Raw genomic sequence first — 22,824 nt, 5'->3', positions numbered from 1 at the left:
CAAAGGCAATACAATAAACAACGAAGATTTAAGAAATACAGAAAAGGAAAGAAAATTATCTTCAAAATGTATTTTCTTTACCCTGTAAAGCATTTCTGAACGCTGTTAAAATGGTATTTGGCTGTACTCTGGCATTCATACAACTCACAAAAGACATACCTCTTGTATTCTGCATCCCTATGAGGCCAATGGAAAGCTTTTTCCTGTATTTAATTATTTGACTCCAACTATATTGGAAACTTGGCTCCAAAAACATGTCAGTTGGCTACTATGTATTTTAAATTACTCTGAAAAACTGCAAAAGCTTCTGTTAGTATTTCGAAGGCTTTCACTACAACTGTTATTTGTTTTGAAGAATTGTGGTAGTGAGGAGAATTTCTAAAAATATTCTCAATTTGTTTATTAGAGATGTGTGACAGTTATGCAAAACATAAACTTGTGCCTTTTATCCATATGAAATGGGGTACTCTTTCTCTATTTCTTTTTTATTCACTTATTTTAAATGAATAATTAGGAGATGAGTATTCAAACAAGCAATAGAAATGATTAAGAAAAAAATCTCAAGAGTAATAATTTGACTTTTTGGCTCTATAAACAGGATTCCTATAATTCTGTAACATTCTAAAATGATCGAATTATGCATTCATGTGAAATTGTGATTTATAATTCCTTGGATTTAAATTACCATCTCTATTTGTCATTAAGTCCAGAAGACTAAATGTAATATAAACATCTTATCATGAACACGCTGTAAGCACTTATATAGAGATTCCCTTTTGCTAAGACATCACTGCAGAGTTGCTGGAAGCCACATCTGACGAACTCTTCTGAATTAATGGAAACCTGTGCCTACAGAAGAGATGGAGAAGGCGAGGACAACAGGATGAAGCAATATTCAAAACGGGCTGCCTTCAAACAAAAAAGGGAATCGGTATTTTGCTTGGAAATCAGCACAAGATGAATTTGTCAACAGGTGTATGAATTCGTCATGATGACAAGATGAATCTGTCAACAAATGTTCAGGTGTATTTGGATAGTATGGAATCAAAGAGGAAAGGACTTTTGCAAGAAAGAGACAATTATGTATCGCCTCAAGCCCCAACCACATTGTTAACTGCTCCTCTCCCATGACCATAAATTATACACACATGAAAGCAGAACTCTCAAAGATTTCCTGGTTTGCAGGATGGATGGTCTCTCAGCCCCAGTGACCCTTGACAGCATCAAGTGCTGCCAGCAATCTGAATGTCTTTGAAGGTGATCAAAGGAAGAATGACATACAGGGATTATAAACTGAGCAGAAGTAAGAATGCCTTATGATGTTGAAAGTTGCCTGTTACAAACAATCAACAGTTTGTGGAAATGAATGAAAAAGATGATGAATTACAATTGTTTATGTAAGAGAATACAGCCACTGACATGAGAGGGAGAGGCCCAGAGAAACACTGACCAAGAAGGAAAACATCATTACCTATGGTTGTGGAGGGAGCTTCAGTCTCAAATGTAGCAGGATCAAAGACTATCATGAAAAACAAACAGATATAATAAAAGTAAAGAAATCTAAAGTTTTAGGTGCTCCCTGATGCTTAATTCATAGGATACAGAACCTGGTTTATTCTAAGTTGATATAAATTGCTTTCTTCATAACTTTATTTATTATGAGATACTCTCTTACTAAATTAGAATTTTACACTAATTGGAAACTTAGGAGAAAATCTCAATTGCAAAACAGTTGAGTTTTTAGTACTGTTATATAAAAATCTTCTTATTTGGTAGGAAATCACTTAGTTAATAGTTACTGTTTAAAATGCCATCAAGGTATTTTTCTAGTGGTGAATGCTAAAATCACTTCCAACTATGTTCCAGATACAGAAAAACCAGGCTTCTATTCATCACATACCCAAATTCATAAAACAAAGCCTAAAAATGTTAAGAAAATGGAATCTGTCAGACAATCAGATGTAAAACTAACTTCTTACACATTGATTGTTCATTTAACTGGTATGGTTACTTTGAAAAGATAATGAGCCAAATCATAATATTGGGTTTTTATGCTTTATATGGTATAACAAATTGTAAATATTTTCAACAACATTCCCCAGAATGAACTTCTTAAACTAAAGCACTAGAAATTATGTTTACCGGGTTTAGTTGGTGGCATATCTGGTTGTGCTGTGGTTTGGGGTTTAGGAAGTAATTGCTTTGGTGGTTTTGAATCTGAAGAGAAAAAGGTGCTATAATTAGTGTCATAGCAGGGCTGTGAATGTCAAGATTAATGTTACTTACACACCATTTTCCTAGTTTTAGATCAAGGCAGTGAAAGTAGTGATTACCAGTTTGGATTTGAGGTGCATCTGGTCTATGTGTGGTTTTAGGTCTTTTGGATGGTTTTGATGCTAAAGAAAAAGGTATTAAAAATTAGCATAATGATCATGGCTGTAACTATTATAATTAAAGACACATACACTTGAGCAAAAACACTATATAAATTCACTGAATATACAATAAAATTAATGCCTGGGGTGTATGAAGGATGGGAAATATGTCCATTTGTACCGATTTTTCCAAAAGGAAAAATCTTTAGGAAATGTTCAAAATGTGGCTTTGAGCAAAGTAATGAGAACTACAGTAAGACTTTTTTGTATATAATTTCAGAGATCACAAGTATAATAGTTGTATTTCTTAATTGTAAGGTTTTTTAAAGCATAAAAGTAGTAGTGTAGAAATTTGAATCTTGTTTAGTAGGAGACCTGGAAAATAATCCATACACACTTTAAATTATACAGAAGTTTACATGGCTACAGAGTTCTGGAATTTTCCAAAGTAAAGCACAGTTTTTGCGAATGCTGAGAAATTATATTGAACTAACAACAGTCAAACAGTATTAGTACCAAAAACAATAAAACAAGTTTGGGACTTCTAATGTTCTTAAGTTGCAAAGACCACACTAATTTTATATTGGACCCTAGACCAAAAATAGTGTTTATGCTTCTAGTTATTAAAATATACTCGCAAAAATTCTGCAAGAAACAGAAAGCTGAAGAAGCCATTATTTCATGCAGCTTTTTAAGAGGGCAAAAGTCTTACAAGTGGAATGAGTAAAGCAATGAAATGACAATTGTGGCACCAGAACAAAATCTTGCATTTGCCAAGCCCAGGATGAGCAGGGAAGTCCCTGTCTGAGAAGAAGTGGAAGGTTTTCTCAACAGAAGGACATAGAGAGACAAAAAGTTTGTGGAGAAGCAGGAAGTTGTGTTCAAGGCCACAGACCTTCCTTAAAGAAGCACACAGGTAGGATTCTTCTAGAAGAAGTCTCCTATCTTCAGGCTCTTCAGACCCAGAGAGAAAACATGAGGAAAAGCATGGAATGAAACTGTGATGGTGCAGTGGCCCTGCAGTCATGCCTGGTGGAGAATACAAAGAGCCAAAGTGGCATTCCGTGAAAACAACTGGAGGAGAGGAGAATTACCGACTGTGGGCACCAAGAGCTCCGGTTGTACCGTAGCAGGTTCCAGAGCTATGGAAGCAAAAAGCAAGAATACTAATTATATCAAGAAGCAGCATCTCGAGGAAGGAAACATTAACCCCCACTCTTAAACTCCTCATCCCTAAGAAAGGGAATGTGATTTTCCCTTTCACTCTTCCCATTTACCCCTCTTCCCCTTCCTTTCCCACACCTCATCTGCCATAAATATGCATCCTACGACAAACTTTTAGGGTGCCCTACTTTAATAATCCATTTAGTGGGCCAGCTGACTGTGTGTGTACCTAATAGTTACAAATAAAAAATAAAAATATACGGTAAGTATAGAATGTACAGATGCTTAAATATGAAAGTCAACTACACTGGTTCTTAAAGTCCAGCTATTTAGGTAATAGGTAGCTACTTTATCAGAAGCTACTATATATTCCATTTTCTATGTTAACTGGAACCCTCAGCATCACATTTACCAGGTTTGGACTTGGGCACATCTGGACTAGGTGTGGTTTTAGGGCGGGGGCGACGACCTGGTCGTTTGGTCTTTGGTGAAGCTGAAGAAAGACAATTAGCTAGTTAATATAGGAGCAGTAGCTCAAAAAACTGACAATCAATACTACATCTATCTTAGAAGCACATTTAAGTCCTTTGGTTTATTATGAGTAGATATTCTTCTGTTTTGCAACTTTCTATCATCATGTACCCAGTTAACTGAGGTCGTGAATAATATTTTTTTGATTAAATTTTCCCTATTCCATTTTGAGATGGAAAACTCAAAAGTCTGTTAGCTTAGAGAAGACAGTCTCCTAAAAATTTTGAAGGTGTATGTTTAACAGAAACATGAGAAATGTACCTTTAAGGAGCCACTAGGGATACAAATTAAAATTTATTTGGCCTAAGATTCAAAAGAAGTTTTTCATTTAGCATTAAAAGTTCACAAGTTAACAGTATGTATAAAAAGTCTTTGAATTCAGAGATTGTTTCAGGAAAGGTAACTTCTTAAAAATGAAATATAGTTTATAACACTATAGAATTTAAATTTTTTCTCTGCAAGTAAGAACAAAGAACACAAACAGGTATCCATGGATTAATCCATTAATGTGAACCTGTTAATAAAAATACCAGCAGTCAGGAAAAGAGGAAATAAAGGTCACTCACTCAAATAACTGTATTACCTAATGTTGTTGAAGGTTTGGTTTCCGGAGTTTCAGGTCCTAAGAGTACATGAAAATCATCAGGAAGGAATCAAAAATCAAAGGAAAAACTATAAACTCTAATTAGATATGAAAAATTCTAATTTCTAAAGTTGAGCAATTATATGTAAATGGTGAAACTTTTATCCATATAAGACATTCCTTTTTTATTTAATAGATTCCTGTGTTTTTAGACAAAATGAACGAAAATGTAGTCCGTTAAGTTTGGAGAGAAAAATGGAAAAAACAAAAGAGGGCATGATTCTCATTTGGAAGGTAAGAATGCAATAAAGTAACCAACAGTTTGTGTTATAGAGGAAAATATGGGTCATTGGCTAAGATAGCACCAGCAGAACATAATTTTTGCTCTCTTTGAAGAAAAAGAAGCTATAAACATTGGGTGAGTTTTTCTATTTCTCTTAATGAATTGCCGAGGACACATCAGGATAGTTAGATCGGGAAAGATCATACTGCTTTTCAAGAAAATCTGCAAATGTTCGAATTTTGAAAGTAAGAAAAACACCTCTATAAGTAAAAACACAAAAATATCTACAAGTAGAGGGAAACCAATGTCTTCCACTGGAAACAGCCACGTTAAAACAAGCTCAGGAAATATTACTCAAATATAAGGAGAGACAACACAGAATGTGTCAAATCAAAACCAGTCTGGCTTTCATGGCTGTTACAAAGGCTTGGCTTAGTTAGGCACAAAGAGTGTATCTTCTGAAAAAAATGGCTGAAATAAAAATCTGAAGGAAAATTAAGAATTTTTTTAAAAACCCAAGCTAATGACAAAGTTCAACATAAAAGGTGCTAAAGAAAGAGAGGTGGGTTTTTTTTTGTTTTGTTTTGTTTTCCACTCAGTAAAGGAAACTTCATTACCTATTGTTGACTGTGATGGTGGTAGAGTCTGAGGTTCTGGGGCTGCAATAAAATAGGTAATATCAAAGGCCATGCTGAATATAACCATTTAAAATAGTAAATAAATGTCTTTTACTGTAAAAGTTGTTCTCTCGCTGGTGAACAGTCTGGTTCTATGGTTTATTACAGTAAAGCTCAATCACCCCACATCCTTTCCATGAACCACAAAAAAAGAAATGAGAATTCTGATGTTCGTTGTTGATTTTTTAACTATTTTCCCCACCACCCAATATTCTGAAGATTGCTCCTAGTACCTGGGGACATACTGCTTTAAGGGGAGGTCAGGGTAGCCTCTCTGAGGTTTTTCAGAGTGTCTTGTCATCTGCCATTTTGTTTTCATACAGGATAGTCAGTTTCATCCAAGGAAGTGCGAAGAGGCAAAAGACCCATGGACCTATAACCAGGTCTGAGCTCTGTTAGTTTTGGATTTCTCAGGTTTGCTGGATCTGATACTCTTTTAAAAAAAATAGGAATTGAAAGTATGGTCTAAAAAGGGCCACAAATATTCATATGATGTTCCTTTTATTTGGTAGCACCTATTGCTGGTGAAGAAATTGGTTTACATATGAAATTTAGTCTATTTTGTTTAGCAAATCAAAGAAGTCAAAAAGTAATCTTGGATTTTATCAGATACTGAACCAATTAAATAAAAATATTATTTAAGTATTCTGAAAGATAACAAACCTTCCAATGTGTTTCAAATTGGCAGTATGTAAATGATACTTCATGCCGAATACAGTTTGGTTACAATATCTGGACTTATAAAAAGACGATACGATAGATTTCTTATTCTACAGAACAAAAAGTATTCTTTTCTTTCAAGAAGAAAATTAAAAAAGGAACCCAATTTTTGAAGCAGAAGAAAAAGTGAAGATTCTTTGCCTTTTTTTCTTATAATGTTTTTTTTTGTTTTAATCTTTGTTTATTTTTGACAGTCAGGGGTGGGGAGGTGGAACAGAAAGAGAGGGAGACACAGAATCTGAAGAAGGCTCCAGGCTTTGAGTTGTCAGCACAGAACCCAACACGGGGCTTGAACCTGTGAACCACAAGATCATGACTTGAGCCAAAGTTGGATGCTTAATCGACTGAGCCATTCAGAGGCCCCTCTTTCCTTTTTTACAGAAATAAATTAATTAATATGACACCCACCAACTAGCTTAAGAGTACATAAATAACTTTGTTACTTGTATTTCTTATGCTACATTTACCAGGAGTTCTCTGTGATGTTTCTGGACTAGAGGCTGTGAAAAGTTTTGGGGAAATAAGTAGAGACTCGTTAGTATACAAAAAAAGAAACTGTAACAACAAATATCACAGGTAGAGAATTTTCATTTATTCTGAAAGCAATGAATAGCACAAGGTATTACTGAAAGGCGGCATCATTCATTAGCATGACTGTGGCCAAATTTTTTTTTTTGATTTCTCAAGAACTTGTCCAGAAATAGATTACAACGGATAAATGGCAAAGCCAAAGTGATGAGATTGAAGTACACATAGTAAGGCAAAAATTGTGTGTGTGTGTGTGTGTGTGTGTGTGTGTGTGTGTGTGTGTGTGTGTTGTGTATGTGTATGTAAGAGAGAAAAAGGATAGAGGGAGACTGGATGTCTCAGATTCTACAGGAGAAAGGATAAATAGTAAATGTCAATACATTAAATATAATAACTATCCAAACAAATCCATGTCTGAAAATAGCAAACAAAAACTCTTCTGAAATTTTGAGGCTGTGATTCGTGTTTTAATTTCTACACAGTTGCCTTCTAAAACTTAGAAAAAGTAAGATTTGCTACTTGTAGCATTTTTAGAATTTACAAAGATTAAAGAATGTGGTCTTACAAATTTTATAAAGAAAAACCTGTATTTTTTTAGTTTCTGACTGAAACTGAGACCAAATAGGTATGGAGCCCCATCAATTAAGCTTCCAATTCACCTGCACACAGAAATATTAAAGTCAGGGTTTATCAGAAGCAAATGTATCTTCTTGGGGAGTCTGGGTGGATCAGTTGGTTAAGTGTCTGACTTCAGCTCAGGTCATGATCTCCTGGTTCGTGACTTTGAGCCCTGCCTCAAGGTCTGTGATGACAGCTCAGAGCCTGGGGCCTGCTTCACTTCTATGTCTCCCTCTCTCTGCGCGCCCACACCCCCCTCCCCCCCCCCCCCCCCGCCCTCACACTGGGTCTCTTTCTCTCTCAAAAATAAACATTGAAAACATTTTTTTAAAAAAGTAAATATATCTTCTGACAAAACTTCCTCTACTTTATAATTTTAAGGTATAATGATAAATGTTTAAAAATGTTAAGCGGTATGCAAATAACTACACCAGTCACCTCAGCACAAAAGAAAGATACAATGGCTCATGATTTGTAATGAGCAATAAGAAAAATTTACAATTCTATCTACCATGTCAAAGAATCATGTTAAAAAATACCTGTAATTGAAGGTCTCTCCTTTTTTTTTTCCAGTCCATTAAAAGCTTGAATAGCCGAAGGCCATTACAATCTTTAAGGTTAATTATGAAGGATGAAATTCTGATTGGTTGAGGCAGACACGTTGGGACATGGTAGATGGTGGGATTTTCAAGAAAGCACTGGATTATACTTACAAAATAAGCCAAACCCAATGTGGGTTTTTACTCGTTAGTTTAACCACAAAGGAAAACCAGAGGAAAAGCAACTTGCATGGAAAGTGAAATGGAAAAATAGCAGAGTGTGAGGAGAGTGGTGGGAAAGGCAATGAATCACTCAAATAAGAAAAGCTTTTGGTGGTTGATTTGCTCTCCTGAACCTTGGCTAGAAACAGAAATCTTCCACAAAGCTTTAATGGTGGCCTGCCTTAAAATAAAAATAAATACATTTTAAAAAGCTAAAACCCAAGCAATGGTTTGCAGAGATCCTGTTGTTACTCTGTGTTGCCTCAGACCACCGGAGGTCAATTTGAGTTTGTGTAACTTTAGGTGCAGATTCTGAAGTGGTTATATTTGATGCCGGGGGGAAAAGCATGGATATTCTTGGGTGATTAGAAAGTACACACCAGAGGAATAGAGATTCATTAGCTTCCAAATAATTGGCCACATTTTAAAAGGAAATGTCAAATTAACAAGTCTCTTTGCTCAAGTAGCTTAAATGGATAGAAACACATCCTCGCCCCTTATTTGTATTAATGAATTTCTACTAAACCTTTCTTTAGAAAGGACTGAAATTAATAATGTAACTAATCATGTATAAACCGTTAAGATCAAATGCAGACTTTTTTGCTTTTTTCAACTTTTATCTTATACTAACAGGAATAATTAGATCAGAGAGACATGTATTTAAATTTAGTGGTCTAAACATCCAATAGTATTTCTCAATCCACTTAGTAATAGCTCCCTTTCAAAATACAACAAAACAGTTTTTATCTTATTCCAAAGCTCTCTAGGCATGATTTTTAAATAAATGTACATTAAATCCTTCTGTCATATAGCTATTGGAGTTCATTGATTTAAACTGTTAGGGCTCTTGCGGCGCCTGGGTGGCTAGTCAGCTGAGTGTCTGATCTTGGCTCACGTCATGATTTCACAGTTTGTGAGTTCAAGCCCTGCATGGGACTTGCTTCTATCAGCATAGAGCCCACGTGGAATCCTCTATGCCACCCCCTCTCTGCCCCTCCCCTGCTTGTACTCTCTCTCCCTCAAAAATAAATAAAACATTAAAAAATAAACTGTTAGGGGCCTTCAGTTTCATTAGCTATGTGCTTCTTTTGCCAAGTAACCTCTCGGAGTAAGAGTACTTAATTCCCTTTCTCCAACATGGAGACCTCACCCATGGTCACAGTGTCAACTACACATCCCTTTGACTAATCCCTCATTTCCTTTGGTCTGACACCTACACCTGGAAATCTCACTGCCTCTTTGAAGGGAGTCATGACAATTCCTTTTCTGAGCAGTTACATTTTTCTTCCTTACCCATTTAACTGCAAAAACAAACAAAAAAAAATCATGCCTGCTTAAGTAGAAAATCTCTGGTTCAATCATTGTTTACTTTGTAAACATGCACTAATGAAAAATCCATTGAATAGGACAGTGAGAAATATATTCTTCCAGAAGCTAAGAGTTTAAAATTTGGATGAAAATGATGAATAGCAACAAAATTCCTATATATAAAGGGATACTCATAAGTCAACATTTAAACTTCTGTATAGATTCTGGATAGATAGAATAAAATGCAGATTTGGTCATTCAATATGCCCTGCAATCGATATGCAGAGAATTGTCTCTGTTTTTAATTACATATACAGAATAACCCCTCCCTGCAAAAGAGCCTTCTTTTCTTCAGCAAACCATCATTGCTATATCCTGAGGAGTAAACAAATGTCAGTGTTAAGATGTAAGCTTCAATTCAGAAAGAAGTAATGGAGCATTAGGAAAATACTACCCTTTCTGATCTTGCAGCTGGAGAACTGAGAAGCTCTAAAACAAGGGCAGAGTTTTTAGGGGAGGGAAACACTTCTCCCTTTTTAGGCTGAAAGGCTGTTTAGTGTGATCAGAATTCCAGTCAACTGTGGTACTGGAAACTATTTCGTTGTCTTAGACAAGGGAGTCCTCAATCACTCACATCACTGTATTTCTGTATTTTCTCTGGGTTGGTCATCCACCCAACAGCTCAGAGTGAGGCTGCCATAATATCAGAAGGGCTGGTTATAATGAGATCATTTCATTGCATTTTTGTACTTTTCATGGAAAAATTGCATCAAATAGCAAAATACAAATCAGAAGTTCTTACTCCAAAGAGTGGCATAAAATAAATTTTCAACCCTACATTTGGAAAAAAAAAATTCAGGGTAATTACCAGGTTTGGTGTCTATCACTTCTGGGATGAGAGGAATTTTAGGTTTCAAAGAGATAAATTGTGTTTTACTGGGAGCTGGAAAAGTAAAGAAAATAATCAACAAATCAATATTTAGGCATTTCAGTGTCTAAAGCCACAAAAGAAAAAGCTATGTTTTAAGTGGAATGAACTCTTCATCTTGGAAGGTTTTGCAAGTGTTCCACTGAAAGAATATTTTACAGAACAACACTGAATGAATAAAGTGATAAATTTTCATCTGGTTTGAAAAAAACATTTCAGGACATATTTGAACTAACAGAAATGGCATTGCTACAAATAGCAACAATAACTACACAAAGAACATTATTTTAATCCATTATCTTTGAAAAAAATCTATGGAATCATTTTGCCCCCTTACTTCACATTTCTCAGCCACGTACAAGTCTTTAAGCACCAGAAAGAAGGCATGTTTAAGATTGATAATCACTGATAGATATAATGTATGATCTACTATACAAAGAAATTCTACTAACATCATAATAGAACATGGTTCTTCCAAATGAAGTCTGAAGTTGAACTTGAGGATCTTAACTCAGAAAAATGGAGAACTGTGTTTAGGACTCTACTTCAAATGCAATGACTTATGGAAGGTGATGAAGCAGCCGTGTTTTCCAGCTTTCCAAGGTACAGGATGATGTCTGAATGCTGATTTCAGAAACATTAACTATGGGGCCAATTACCCAAAACCATGAAAGTCACAGGGCTGCTGTACTCTATGAAATCATCACAATTGTCCAACTAGCACAGTGACTGAGACATTACACAAAAGCTAAGGTACTGGATTTTCACGGTAAAATTAAGTAACACATCTAACTACTAAGGACATGTCATTACCCAGTGTTGTCCATGTAGGTTCAGGGCTTTTAGGAATTTTAGATGTAATTGTTCCAGGACTTGTGGTTCTTTCTGGTGATGGAAAGGAAATAAAAATATTAAGATATCCTACAGACAATAAAAAGATAATCGCTCGAAGAATAACTGAATGACCCTTTCAAATCCTGCCATATTTAATTGTCAGTGTTTACAAAGGCAGTGAGTACAGGTTTTGGGAAATAATTTCTAAGTTCAGTCATAATAGCAAGGGCGATAAAAAAAAAACTCTGTTTATACTATCATGGAATAAGCAAAACCTGATTTGTTGGGCATGATTCTGAGTGTATTACTTGACAGTGAAAAATAGTACCTCCTGATAAGCTACCTCTACCATGCAAATTCGGTGTTGGGATGTGTTCCCTCCTCCTTCTCCTCTGTCTAAACCCTACACACATTTTGAAGCTTACATCCTCAACTCTTTTTCTGAGCTTCTGCACAAGTATTATAGTCTCACAAGCAGCTCTCTCATTCTCTGCTGTAGAATCTTTTTGAGATTATAAGCATTTGGAGAGTCAGAGTCATGGTCTCTCCTCTCAGCCACTGCCCTAGCTCAGTTGAAAACATAGTAGGCTCCCCAAACACCAACTGCTAGCCTAATAAACACCTAAATATACATGCATACCAAGGAAATAAATCACACTAACTATCTTACTTCCTAACACTAACAAGACATTAGGACTTGTTTCTGGGTTTATACCAAAATTCACAAGCAAGAAGATCACGGACTTAATTTTCAATGAAGTCTTACTGAAAAATTGTTTGATTTTTGTCATTTTGCATTAATTCATCTTCAGCTAATTTCAAATTTTGTGAAGAAACTTTGACCTGTAGAATCATATAGCTTCTTTTTATGAAAAAGAAAATAGAGACATTATGTATTTGGAATTAAGTATCCTGAGAAGTTAAAGAGACCATTATTTACCAGGTTTGGTTCTTGGTTTTTTGGGCCTGACGCGTCGTTTAGGTGTAGAAGGGATAGATGTAGTTTGCTGGGTAGCTGAAAGAAGATTTAATATAGCTTTGATAAATAATATTGCACAGAGGCCAATCAGGTCACAATTGTAAACTCCTTGAGTACAAGAACTGCTTTTTATTTCTTTGTATGCCCAGAATGCCAGGCACTGTGCTTTATACCTAGAAGGTTCTCAATAAATGTGCTGATTGGGCCAAAATGAATTAAGTGTCTATATGAACACTGAAGGTATATTGTTGAGTTAAATGTACCGGGAGGTAAGCACTCTTGAGGGATTCAAGAACACAAGGTACATTTAAGAACTCAAAAGATAATTTACCAAACAACAGAGGACAAACACAAATATTTGGGATTGAGAGAATGGAAGTTCAGAACTTCTTTAATTCTGTAGCTCATTACTAACCTCACCAGGAGTTAATGAATTACATTATTCTAATAACTTTTAGACCATTATAGAATGTAGGCTGTGTTATCTTTCTTACCCATCTTTTCTTATCATTTCCAGGGTTATAGAATCTACTTGGTGCTCTTTATACTTAGACTACTTTGAGAAAAATATTCTGACCAAGTGCTATCTAATCATGCTGAATAGAAGGGAATGTATTTTAGAGTAACTATGGTCTGTAATTCCACTTCTGTTTTCTGGTTGGCAGAGTTGAAAGGATTATAGAAGGGAAATAATTCTTCAAATATATGGACACCAAGATTATGGAGATTCTTTGAGGATTCTCACAAGGCAAAGTATGATAGATAACCTAGTTCTTGGAAGAATTTCATGGTATAGAATAAAGGGAAATATTTACTACTGAAAATATTCTGGAAGTCCAACGTAACAGATTCTTTTTGGTCATTTTATCTGTTCTTTCAAAGTATACAAATAAAAACATCATTAGTTACCAGGTGTTGTAGGTGGCATTTCAGGACTAGTAAAGATTTCCAGTTTTTGAGGAACAAATGGTGTTTCACTTGGAGCTGAAAATACAAACACCCCACCCACCAAGTCATTCCAGTTAAAAAGAGGTATTTTAAGGATTTTAACATGCTTTTTAGATGGTGTTACCAAGCACATGCTGCAAGTCCATGATTAAGAATGAAAAATGCATATAGTGTTGAAAGCTGGTGGATGAAATAATGATTTAAAGAAAAGGTCAGAATGATGATCGTTCAGCAGTTCACTCCAGGCAGACTCAACACATGGAAAAGAGGTGATACAGGCCATAAACACATGAGATGGGATGATATGGATGATGAAGAGTCCATGCAGTTTTCAAAGCTTTTCATTCCTTTAAGGATGGAAAAAATAATCATCTATTAGAGTTCAAAAAGAGAGAGAAAGAGAGGGTGCACACACCCAAAATGGAACATAAGATGACTGCATTACAGGAAAAAATATATATATTCAGAAATAGGAATGAAATAAATGATTAAATGTGATGGAATGAAATGGTCATTTGGAAGAATGGCATTCACATGGATTTTCTCTTGATGGAAAACAAAGAAGGATTTTTCTGTTAAAAACATTACCCAGTGTTGCCCTTGGCTGTTCAAGAGTTCTAGAAGTTTTAGGTGGGACAGAATCCAGAAATGGATCACTTGTTTCTGTTGGAATAAATGTCAACATTTATAAAAGCAGAAGGCCCCAAGAATAAAATACAAATTCATGAGTAATAAATTATTCCTCATATGGGGAAAAGTATCATGAACACTTGAATGACTGCTGACCAACATTTTAAAACTAGTGATTCATTAGGAGCTGAAGATGAACTCACTTTTAAAAACATGTATATTTTAAACATTAGAAACCATTATAAAAACGTTTCATGTATTCAACTTGTCTTCAGTTGGCTTTTTTGGTTTCTCACCTTTGTTTAACTACTAACTGAACACACTCAACACTCTATTCCATTTTTTCTCTTATTTTCTGCTATTTAAAATTATTTGCTTTTATCATGGCACAAATAATGTGGATATCAGGCGAAATATACAAAAATATCAGACATATATCTATGTCTAGCAGAGACCACTCATATTGACTTGGAATCTCTCATAGTACCTAGTTTAGTAGGTGCTTAATAAACAGTTGCTAAAATGAATTATTAGATTGAGTTACATTCACTGTATGTGGATCAGTAGGAGAATGCCAAAGATTAGACCCAACTGAACTTCTATAGACCAATGAATGACATGATTGCTCTAGTGCACGATTTCTCAGCTCATCACTATTGCCTTTTAGGGCTGCATAATTCTTTGTTGTTGGGGGGAGGGGGGCTGTCCTGTACATTGCAGGGGTTTGGCAGTATCCCTGGCCTCTACCCACTAGAAGTCAGTGCCACCTTCCCCAGTTGTGACAATCAAAAATGTATCTAGCCATTGCCAAATGCCTCTGGGGGGAGAAGAGAGAGACATCATCCCCATCTGAGAGCCACTGCTCTACAGAAAAGTCCCTAAGAATCTAAAACCTTTTTAGAGTGATTCTGTTAATACATTACTCTGGGTCAGTGGCAACCAAATTTATCTGCATCTCCCACGTGTGGCAGAGCTTATTACTGATAAAGAAGTAATCGCTCAACAGAGAAATGGGTAGAATCCATCTCACTGACACAGACTGCCACTTCTCTCCTGCAGAACCCTGAAGAGTATGCTTTTTCACTCTGCGCAAGTTAAAGCAAGAACGAGGCATAGTGTTGCCAGAACATTTGGCATCCAAAGAAAGAATTGAGAGGCGGGGTATACCTGTATGGGGTTCTGATATGTCAGGCTCATCTGATGTTGTAGGGCTTGAGAAAACATCATAAGTTGCTTTTAAAAGAAAAGGTAAAACAAAAGAGAAGATGTTAATTTTGATTAATTTTAAAAAATTTCATGACACAGTTTAATGCTGGGTAAAACAGAGTTTTATGTAAGTGCTAGTGCGTTTGGGCTCTGGGCTATTGGTCTTGTCACTAAATGTGTAAGCAATCACTAAGACTTGCCTCTAGGCTTTCCCCAAACTAAAGGCTTTTGTACAGTGAGCCCTGGCACTGGCCTCGTGGGTGATGTGCACATAGTGCTATATATTTACAATGAAGTGGTGCCAGCTCTAAATCAAAGAGCTTCAAAGAGTATAAACATAAATGAGTCAGAAGCAATTTGAGGAGAGATTTCCAAAGAAGGAAACAACAGTCACATTGAAGCTATTTGCACCAAATAGTTTAGTCTTCCTACTTAGTAAAAGTTACCATCATGGTATCTTATGTTTGGACAGCACTTTCCAGTTTGCATGGCACTTTCTCACATATCAGCTTATTTAACCCTCTCAATATCCCTGAGAAACATGTGAGGTAGGCATTATACCCATTTTCTAGATAATGGGGTGTTAATTCCATTTTCTACATGATGAAGTTGAGATTCGCAGCTGTGAAAACATCTGCCAGTGGTCCCACACAGGCTTTGTCAAGTTCAGTGTATTTGTCATCCCATTAACAGGGCCAAGAAGAGCTGAGTTAAGACCAGTACTCTCTTCTTGCACCACGCCTCCTGCCACTTTACCTAGAGGCAACCTTCTTTCTATATTCCTAGTGGAGCCATGAGCCCTTCTACAATCTAGGTGGATTTCAGGATAAATTTAATATTCTACATAAACCAAGGAAAGCAGGGTGACCTTGAAAAACAAGGTTGATCTTAATACAGGGATAAATTTCATGTTCACGTAAGAGTTGAATCTGCAAGCAAAAAGAGCATCAAAATAAAAATTAAAGATGTTCTCTTTTTCTGCACAAAGAGCTGTCAGTATGGTAATGGGAGGTGAAGTGAAAGCATTAATTGTCATGCGATACATGTTACTTTCCTGACCCACTCAAAATGGCTCTACAGAAATAAACTAAAAAGGAATTCATAGGAAAATTTACTCAGCAAGGTTACTTGTCAGTCAGCGACCATGTCATGACTTTGAACCAGTGCTAGCGGAAGGTATAAGAAAGATAATATCAGACTGTGTGATACACCCAGATATGCACAGAGGGCAGTTTATATTGCACCACATACTGAAGAGGCAGGAAAGAGAATTCTCTTTGTGAAGGCCAATCTACTACTTCGCAAAATCTTTAAAAACAGAAAGAACATTCTGAGTCATGCACATGTTCTAAGAGCCAATGCTTTAAATTGCAATGCAAGGTTTTCTTTAGCCTAGCTACAATTTTAAAGAGTCAGATAAGAATGACAAACCTTTTGAAGGACAAAAATGCTGGTGGTTGCTGATCTTGCTTGCTTCAAGCCAATTTCAAGTCATGGATGTACCCAAGTCAGCTCTATGTATTACCAAACAAGTTAGGAAAACTTTCCCAACTTCTATTTAAACTTCTTATACTAGAAGTTATGAATAAATATCTTGACTTTTATATTGCTGCTAACTTTTGAAAAATGCTACAACTGTCTTTTTGTTACCCTAAGTCATACACATCCCTTCTATCTATTAACACTGAACCAGCTTTCTTATATTCTGTACTTTTTGTCCCAAGAGTACCCCCTTTCTATTTCTTTTCTATATTGATAATTCCTTTCTATTTGCCTGGTTGCAAGCCAGGCTGCCATCTTCCCTCAAGTTATTCTCAGAAAGCACTATACTGGGGAAGGAAGCCCTCCTTCTGTCATCCTCTGGCCGTGGTGCCTCATGTCGGGAAGCTCCCAAGTATCACAGACCTCTCACACCTAAAACATTTTCTCAAATATACTTAATATTAAAATAACACATCTTCCAGAAGACTTGGTCCCTGCTATTTCTATTTCTGGAGTTTCTGAGAGTTGAATAGTTAAGAACAAGAGTGCTAATAACTCACAAATACCACTTGCTGGAAGTTTTATGTTGTTTGAGCAGCTTTGAGAGGCATGTTATCACCCCCCTTCACTCATGGCTTAAACACACTTTTTTGGGGCACCTGGGTGGCTCAGTCAGTTAAGTATCCAACTTTGACTCAGGTAATGATTTCACGGTTCACAAGTTCGAGCCCTGCATCAGTCTCTGTGCTGTCAGCCTAGAGCCTGCCTCCGATTCTGTGTTTCCCCCTCTCTCTCTCTGCCCCTCCCCCGCTCGTGCTCTGTCTCTCTCTCAAAAATAAATAAGTATTAAAAAAAATTAAACACGTTTTGTGAATCTCAAATAATAGATACCAGAGGAGAGAACAATGTCAAAAATGGAGTTCTCTAAAAATCAACAGCTCTTGGGGCACCTGGGTGGCTCAGCTCACTAAGCATTTGATTCTTCTTGATTTCAGTTCTGGTCATGATCTCACAGTTTGTGAGACCAAACCCAGCATCAGGCTCTGCAATGACAGCAGTGGAGCCTGCTTGGGATTCTCTCTCTTTCTGCCTCTCTACTTGCTCATGCACGCTTTCTCTCTCTCAAAACAAAAACAAAAACAAACAAACAAAAAACAAAAATGGGGCACGTGGGTGGCTCAGTCGTTTAAGCATCTGACTTCAGCTCAGGTCATGATCTCACTGTTCATGGGTTCAAGCCCTGCGTTGGGCTCTGTGCTGACATCTCAGAGCTTGGAACCTGCTTCAGATTCTCTGTCTCCCTCTCTTTCTCTGCCCCTCCCCACTCACTCTCTCTCTCTCAAAAATAAATAAACATTAAAAAAATAATAAATTAAAAAAAAAAAAGCTCTTGATTTCTTTACGAAATTCTTGTATATGTGTTTCTATACCAGAGTAAAATGTGTCAAATGATTAGGCCTCTTGGCTTTTAAAAGGCTACTCCAGCTATAAGAGTGATAGATAGCTAAGAGTGAAGAGCAAATTCCTGTTTCTTAGACTCTCCACATGCTATCATGCATTACTGTTTAGAGGCAAATATTTTCTATCACTGATGTGGAGGAAATGCTCCTGTTTGACATTAAGCATCATCTCTAGTCTCGCATTCACAGAACATAAATGGGACCAAAAGTTGCAGAACCAATCCAATACAAGTAAAATAGGTAGTTCAATTCGAAGGTTAGAAAAAGCAATTATTTTCTTTCAAGTAGCAGTAATGACTTATCATGATAACTCAATTTCACTTTTATATTTCTCAGAAAAATTATTATGAAATAAGCCATACTAACATTTGCTCATTTGCTCACAACTTCCTAAAACCACATTGTTAAATTATGTTTTGTTGGTTACATGTTTTATTTTTTTAGATGTTTATTTTTGAGAGAGAAAGAAAGAGAGTGCTAGTGGGGGAAGGGCAGAGAGAGGGAGACAGAGGATCCCAAGTGGACTCTGTGCTGACAGTGGAGAGCCCAATATTGGGCTTAAACTCACAAGCAATGAGACTGTAACCTGAGCCAAAGTCGGATGCTTAACCAATTGAGCCACCTAGGTGCCCCAGTTGTACATTTTTTAAAAATGATTTTAAAAAACTAATCAGATGTAAATCCAATCATAAAAATGCTCTGATATTGCTCTGGAAATGTGATAGCACACAGATAAAGCATTTCCGCTTATTAAGAACTTATCAATTTATTCCATTCAAATTCCATGAATGTTAGTACCTATGTGAAAGACTTTCCTTTTTCATCAAATTCTTAGGTGAAAGGCGTCATTAGGACAGAAATTGAGTCAGTCATGTTCATGACGCACTCCAAAGTTTATTTTACCCCAGAGCCTGGTACATGGTGGAGACTCAATAAAATTAATAGGAATAATTATTCTATTAATTAGTAGAATTAATAGAGTTAACCTGCAAGATGGCCATTACAATGAACAAATAACAGTTTGACAGCTGAGTGGTTCATGCTCTTAGTAAGGACAAATGAAAATAAATGAATAGGCCCCTTTAATTATTTTATGATACACATACTTGTGCACACAGATCTCTTCCTCTACTACACAATTAATTACCTGCCATATGCTTATGTGGCCATACCCTGCCATGGAAATAGAATCCTAAAAACATATGAAGAAGCAACGGGAAGATACAATAGGACTATCAATAAATAGCGGGATGAGAAAAGCATTTATGAACACCACACACACAGTTCTCAGTACCATTTAAATAAATACATCGTGCTTTCCTTAGTTGATGGAAAAATAAAGTATCTTTCTGTTTGGACTTGAAATTTGTGAAAATAGTGCGTACAAGAAAATGCTCATGAAGCAAAACCAAAGGCTGAGGCTGTAAATCTCTAAGAGGCCACAGTGAATCTGTAAACCATCTGCTACACGTGAATCCTATTTTCCTGCTCTGTAAGCATCAACACTACCCTCATCTCCACTTTTTTCTCCTCTCTAGGGCTTAATCCAGTTGGGTGGGCCAGATCTGTAATCATCAACAACTCACAGGGAGGCAGTAAGGTCCAAATGTAGATAGAGTTCAATCTCTTTTCAACCACTCTGAGCAAACCACAATTTTCCAACCAGTATACCACTCCCCATGTGTGATCATTCAGCGTTCAGGTCTTTAAATGATTTATAGATCTTAAGTGCATATAGTAATTTCCTGAAGTTCTACAAAGTACTGAAAATAGTAAGTGATGAACTCCTAAAGGCAGCTCTCAAAGTAGATTCTAAAGAAAAGACTGAGGCTGATCATTGTCAGTTCTGACTCTGTTGTCAAGGGAGAGCTTCTAAGGATAACTGTTTGTTGTTCAAGGGGAAGGAATTATGCCAGAAGATGGAGTCGTCTTAATACTAAGTCACAGTACATTTGGAGGGAAAAATCAGTTAGTCTGGGTACACTGAGGAAAGAACAGTCAGGAGAGTTTTCTAAAAATGAAAATGAACATGTCAGATCATCTTGGGTTGTATAAAGAAACCATTATCTTTGTCTGAATTGAGCTTTAAATCTTTCCTGGTACTAGGGCACCTGGGTGGCCCAGTCAGTTAAGCAACTGACTCTTGGTTTCTGCTCAGGTCATGATCTCACCATTCCTGGGTTCGAGCCCCACATTAGGCTTTGTGCTGACAGCACAGAGCCTGCTTGGGATTCTCTCCCTCTCTCTCTGTCCCTCCCCTGCTTGCTTGGGTGTGCATGTTCTCGTTCTCTCTCTCTCTGAAAATAAAACAAACAAACTTTTAATCTTTCCTGGTATTACAGGCACCTGGGTGGCTTAGTTGGTTAAGTGTCCAACTTTGGCTCAGATCATGATCTCATGGTTCATTAGTTTAAGCCCCACATTAGGCTCTGCACTGACTGACAGTGTGGAGCCTGCCTGGGGTGCCTGTCTTACTCTCACCCTCTCTCTCTGCCCCTCCCCCACGCATGCTCTGTCTCTGAAAAATGAATAAACCTTAAAAAAAAACTTTGTTTTAAAAGTAAGTAAACAAAAAAAATATTTTCTGGAGCACCTGGGTGGCTCAGTCGGTTAAGCATTTGACTCTTGGTTTTGGCTCAGGTCATGAACTCACAGTTTGTGAGTTTGAGCCCTGAGTCAGGTTCTGGGCTGACAGCATGGAGCCTGCTTAGGATCATCTCTCTCCCTCTCTCTCTGCCCCTCCCCTGTTCATGCTCTCTCTCTCAAAATAAATAAACTTAAAAAATTAAAAAAAAAAATTCTTTCCTGGTACTAACTGATGGTCTTTTTAAGTGGATGATCAAGTTAAGGAGGCTTAACACTGATGACACTATGAAGCCAGAAACCAAAAGATGATTTCCATCTTACCATTTCAATGACATAAGGGCTTGAGAAATGATGCACGTGCCTGAACTGTGGGATGGTACACACAGCATTTATGCTGCCTCTCCCCACCTCTGATGCCCATGGAAAACAGAGCAAGTTGGTCACACATCATTTTACTCCTTGAACCTAGGAAGGGTCTCAGGGCCCAGTTTATAGAAAGATTCAGGTTGCTACTCTAACTCAACAGTGTGGCTGTGTTATACATCCTTGCCCAGAGTTAATAAGATGTCAGACCATTCCATGGGGGCAATGCCTCTTTAAATAACAATGCATATATCCTATACATTCTTTTTAAAAAATGTTTAAACAAGTGAAATGAAGACCCAAGAATCTTTTGTTAAGCTTATATGCAAGTTAGAGTCTTTTTATTGTCTCTCTTCCTTCTTCCTTTTTTTCAGTCACGTTATTGTATTATTATTATTGAGTATCTGCAGCAATTCAGGAGGTTTGGGATGGGCAGTGTGGTAGGAAGGGGATGCATTCAATTCAAGAGTCCACTGTATTAAGGAAAGGATGACAGAGTACCTCTCAAGTACTGTGAATTAGATTTAGTGACTTACACTATTTTTTTAAACACATTATTTCCAAGACCTAACACTCAATGAAAAAAATTATATTTCCATTTTATAGGTGAGAAAATTGAGACTCTCAGAGGTTAAATCACTTGTCTACAGCCACGTAACTACTACGTAGTTGAGTTGGTTATTAACCCAGCTGTGTCACTGCATAGGTCACAGATCAGTGATCACATTCACAAGAAGAATGAATGTCAGAAAGTGGCCAGTCTTACTCACAGACCACTTAATGTTGCTTAAAAATCTGGAAGGCACCTGGTCCTAGCATCATTTGCTCTGTTGGGAAGCTATTCAAGAAAAAATTTCGAAGTAAACTGTATAACATTATTTCACTCTTAACTTGGTGTGGTTGTTAGAAGCTTAGGAAAGAAATCAATGAGGATCTAGTTTTTGCTTCTCTACTCATTCAGGGGCAAGCCTCTCACTTGTTGCTTTAAAAGAAAATGGTAACTCTATTTCCAGGGACTTCTGGAAGATCAATAGGATGGTATATATACAACCTTTCAATCTCTTAATAGGAAATTGCTGTGCAAATACAAAATTATACCAATGAAGAAGCAATTCAACAAGTGCGTGCACATACACACAAATGCACAATTCTTTGGGGGACTGGAAGGTAGACTACTCTTCTAGAACTCACTCTATAGTACACAGAAATCATAGTCAACTGGCCACTTTTCAATAGAACCTAAGACCAATTCTATCATGTCATCAGAAAAATTTTCTTTCCTGAGTTTTTGTTACAAGCACTTACATATTTTTAAAAGGTGGCCAACTTTCTTTTAATATAGAATTTATTTTAAAGAGTATACATTCTGATGTATAATTATAGAGCAGATTTTAATCCTCTCTTTTCTAAACTTTAAGAAAACTTAGGTTTGCCAAGGGAATAAAGACATCAATCAATCCTACTTCAACATACTTTAGAGAAGGTTGAATACAAAATACAATTCTAAATGATGAGATCAAAAAATGCCATACTAAGGTTGGAGCAAATAGGCTAAAAGTGGGGAAGAACATGTTTGATGATTACACTTCTCAGATTTTCCACAATATTCCAAATTCCAAATATCCTATTTCACTCTTTCATAATCTATTGAATTGACCTAGGGATTTAAATAATCAGCATGCAAATTAGAATTTCCATACAGCTTTTTTATATCCCAAAGTAATACAGACAGCTTTTTGAGAGCATGCGTTGTGATCATTTGATACAAAACATGAAGTAAATATGGAAAACAAATCTAGTAAATGTTGAAGCAAAATGAATTCTACAAAAGGTACTGGTAAGTCACACTTAATGGTTGTT

General features: G+C 36.6%; 1 protein-coding gene across 38 annotated transcripts in view; it reads right to left on the bottom strand.

Moving 5' to 3' along the window:
• Positions 1–22,824, bottom strand: part of ABI3BP (ABI family member 3 binding protein) — a 261,584-nt gene that overhangs the window by 102,258 nt on the left and 136,502 nt on the right. For 33 of the 38 annotated variants that reach the window (XM_058731566.1, XM_058731582.1, XM_058731576.1 and 30 more), the window contains 13 exons: positions 15,035–15,100; positions 13,826–13,900; positions 13,199–13,273; positions 12,251–12,325; positions 11,290–11,361; positions 10,417–10,491; positions 5,554–5,595; positions 4,654–4,692; positions 3,952–4,032; positions 3,470–3,517; positions 2,334–2,396; positions 2,143–2,217; positions 1,472–1,519 (listed from right to left, as the gene is read on the bottom strand). In XM_058731566.1, the coding sequence (XP_058587549.1) occupies positions 1,472–1,519; positions 2,143–2,217; positions 2,334–2,396; positions 3,470–3,517; positions 3,952–4,032; positions 4,654–4,692; positions 5,554–5,595; positions 10,417–10,491; positions 11,290–11,361; positions 12,251–12,325; positions 13,199–13,273; positions 13,826–13,900; positions 15,035–15,100 (834 nt within the window). The remainder of the gene's footprint in view (positions 1–1,471; positions 1,520–2,142; positions 2,218–2,333; positions 2,397–3,469; positions 3,518–3,951; positions 4,033–4,653; positions 4,693–5,553; positions 5,596–10,416; positions 10,492–11,289; positions 11,362–12,250; positions 12,326–13,198; positions 13,274–13,825; positions 13,901–15,034; positions 15,101–22,824) is intronic. The other 5 variants (XM_058731599.1, XM_058731600.1, XM_058731578.1 and 2 more) reach the window with 4 other exon arrangements.

The sequence above is a fragment of the Neofelis nebulosa genome, chromosome 5 (genome assembly GCF_028018385.1).
Source record: "Neofelis nebulosa isolate mNeoNeb1 chromosome 5, mNeoNeb1.pri, whole genome shotgun sequence".
NCBI lineage: Eukaryota > Metazoa > Chordata > Mammalia > Carnivora > Felidae > Neofelis > Neofelis nebulosa.
This window is presented reverse-complemented; position numbering and strand designations above follow the sequence as displayed.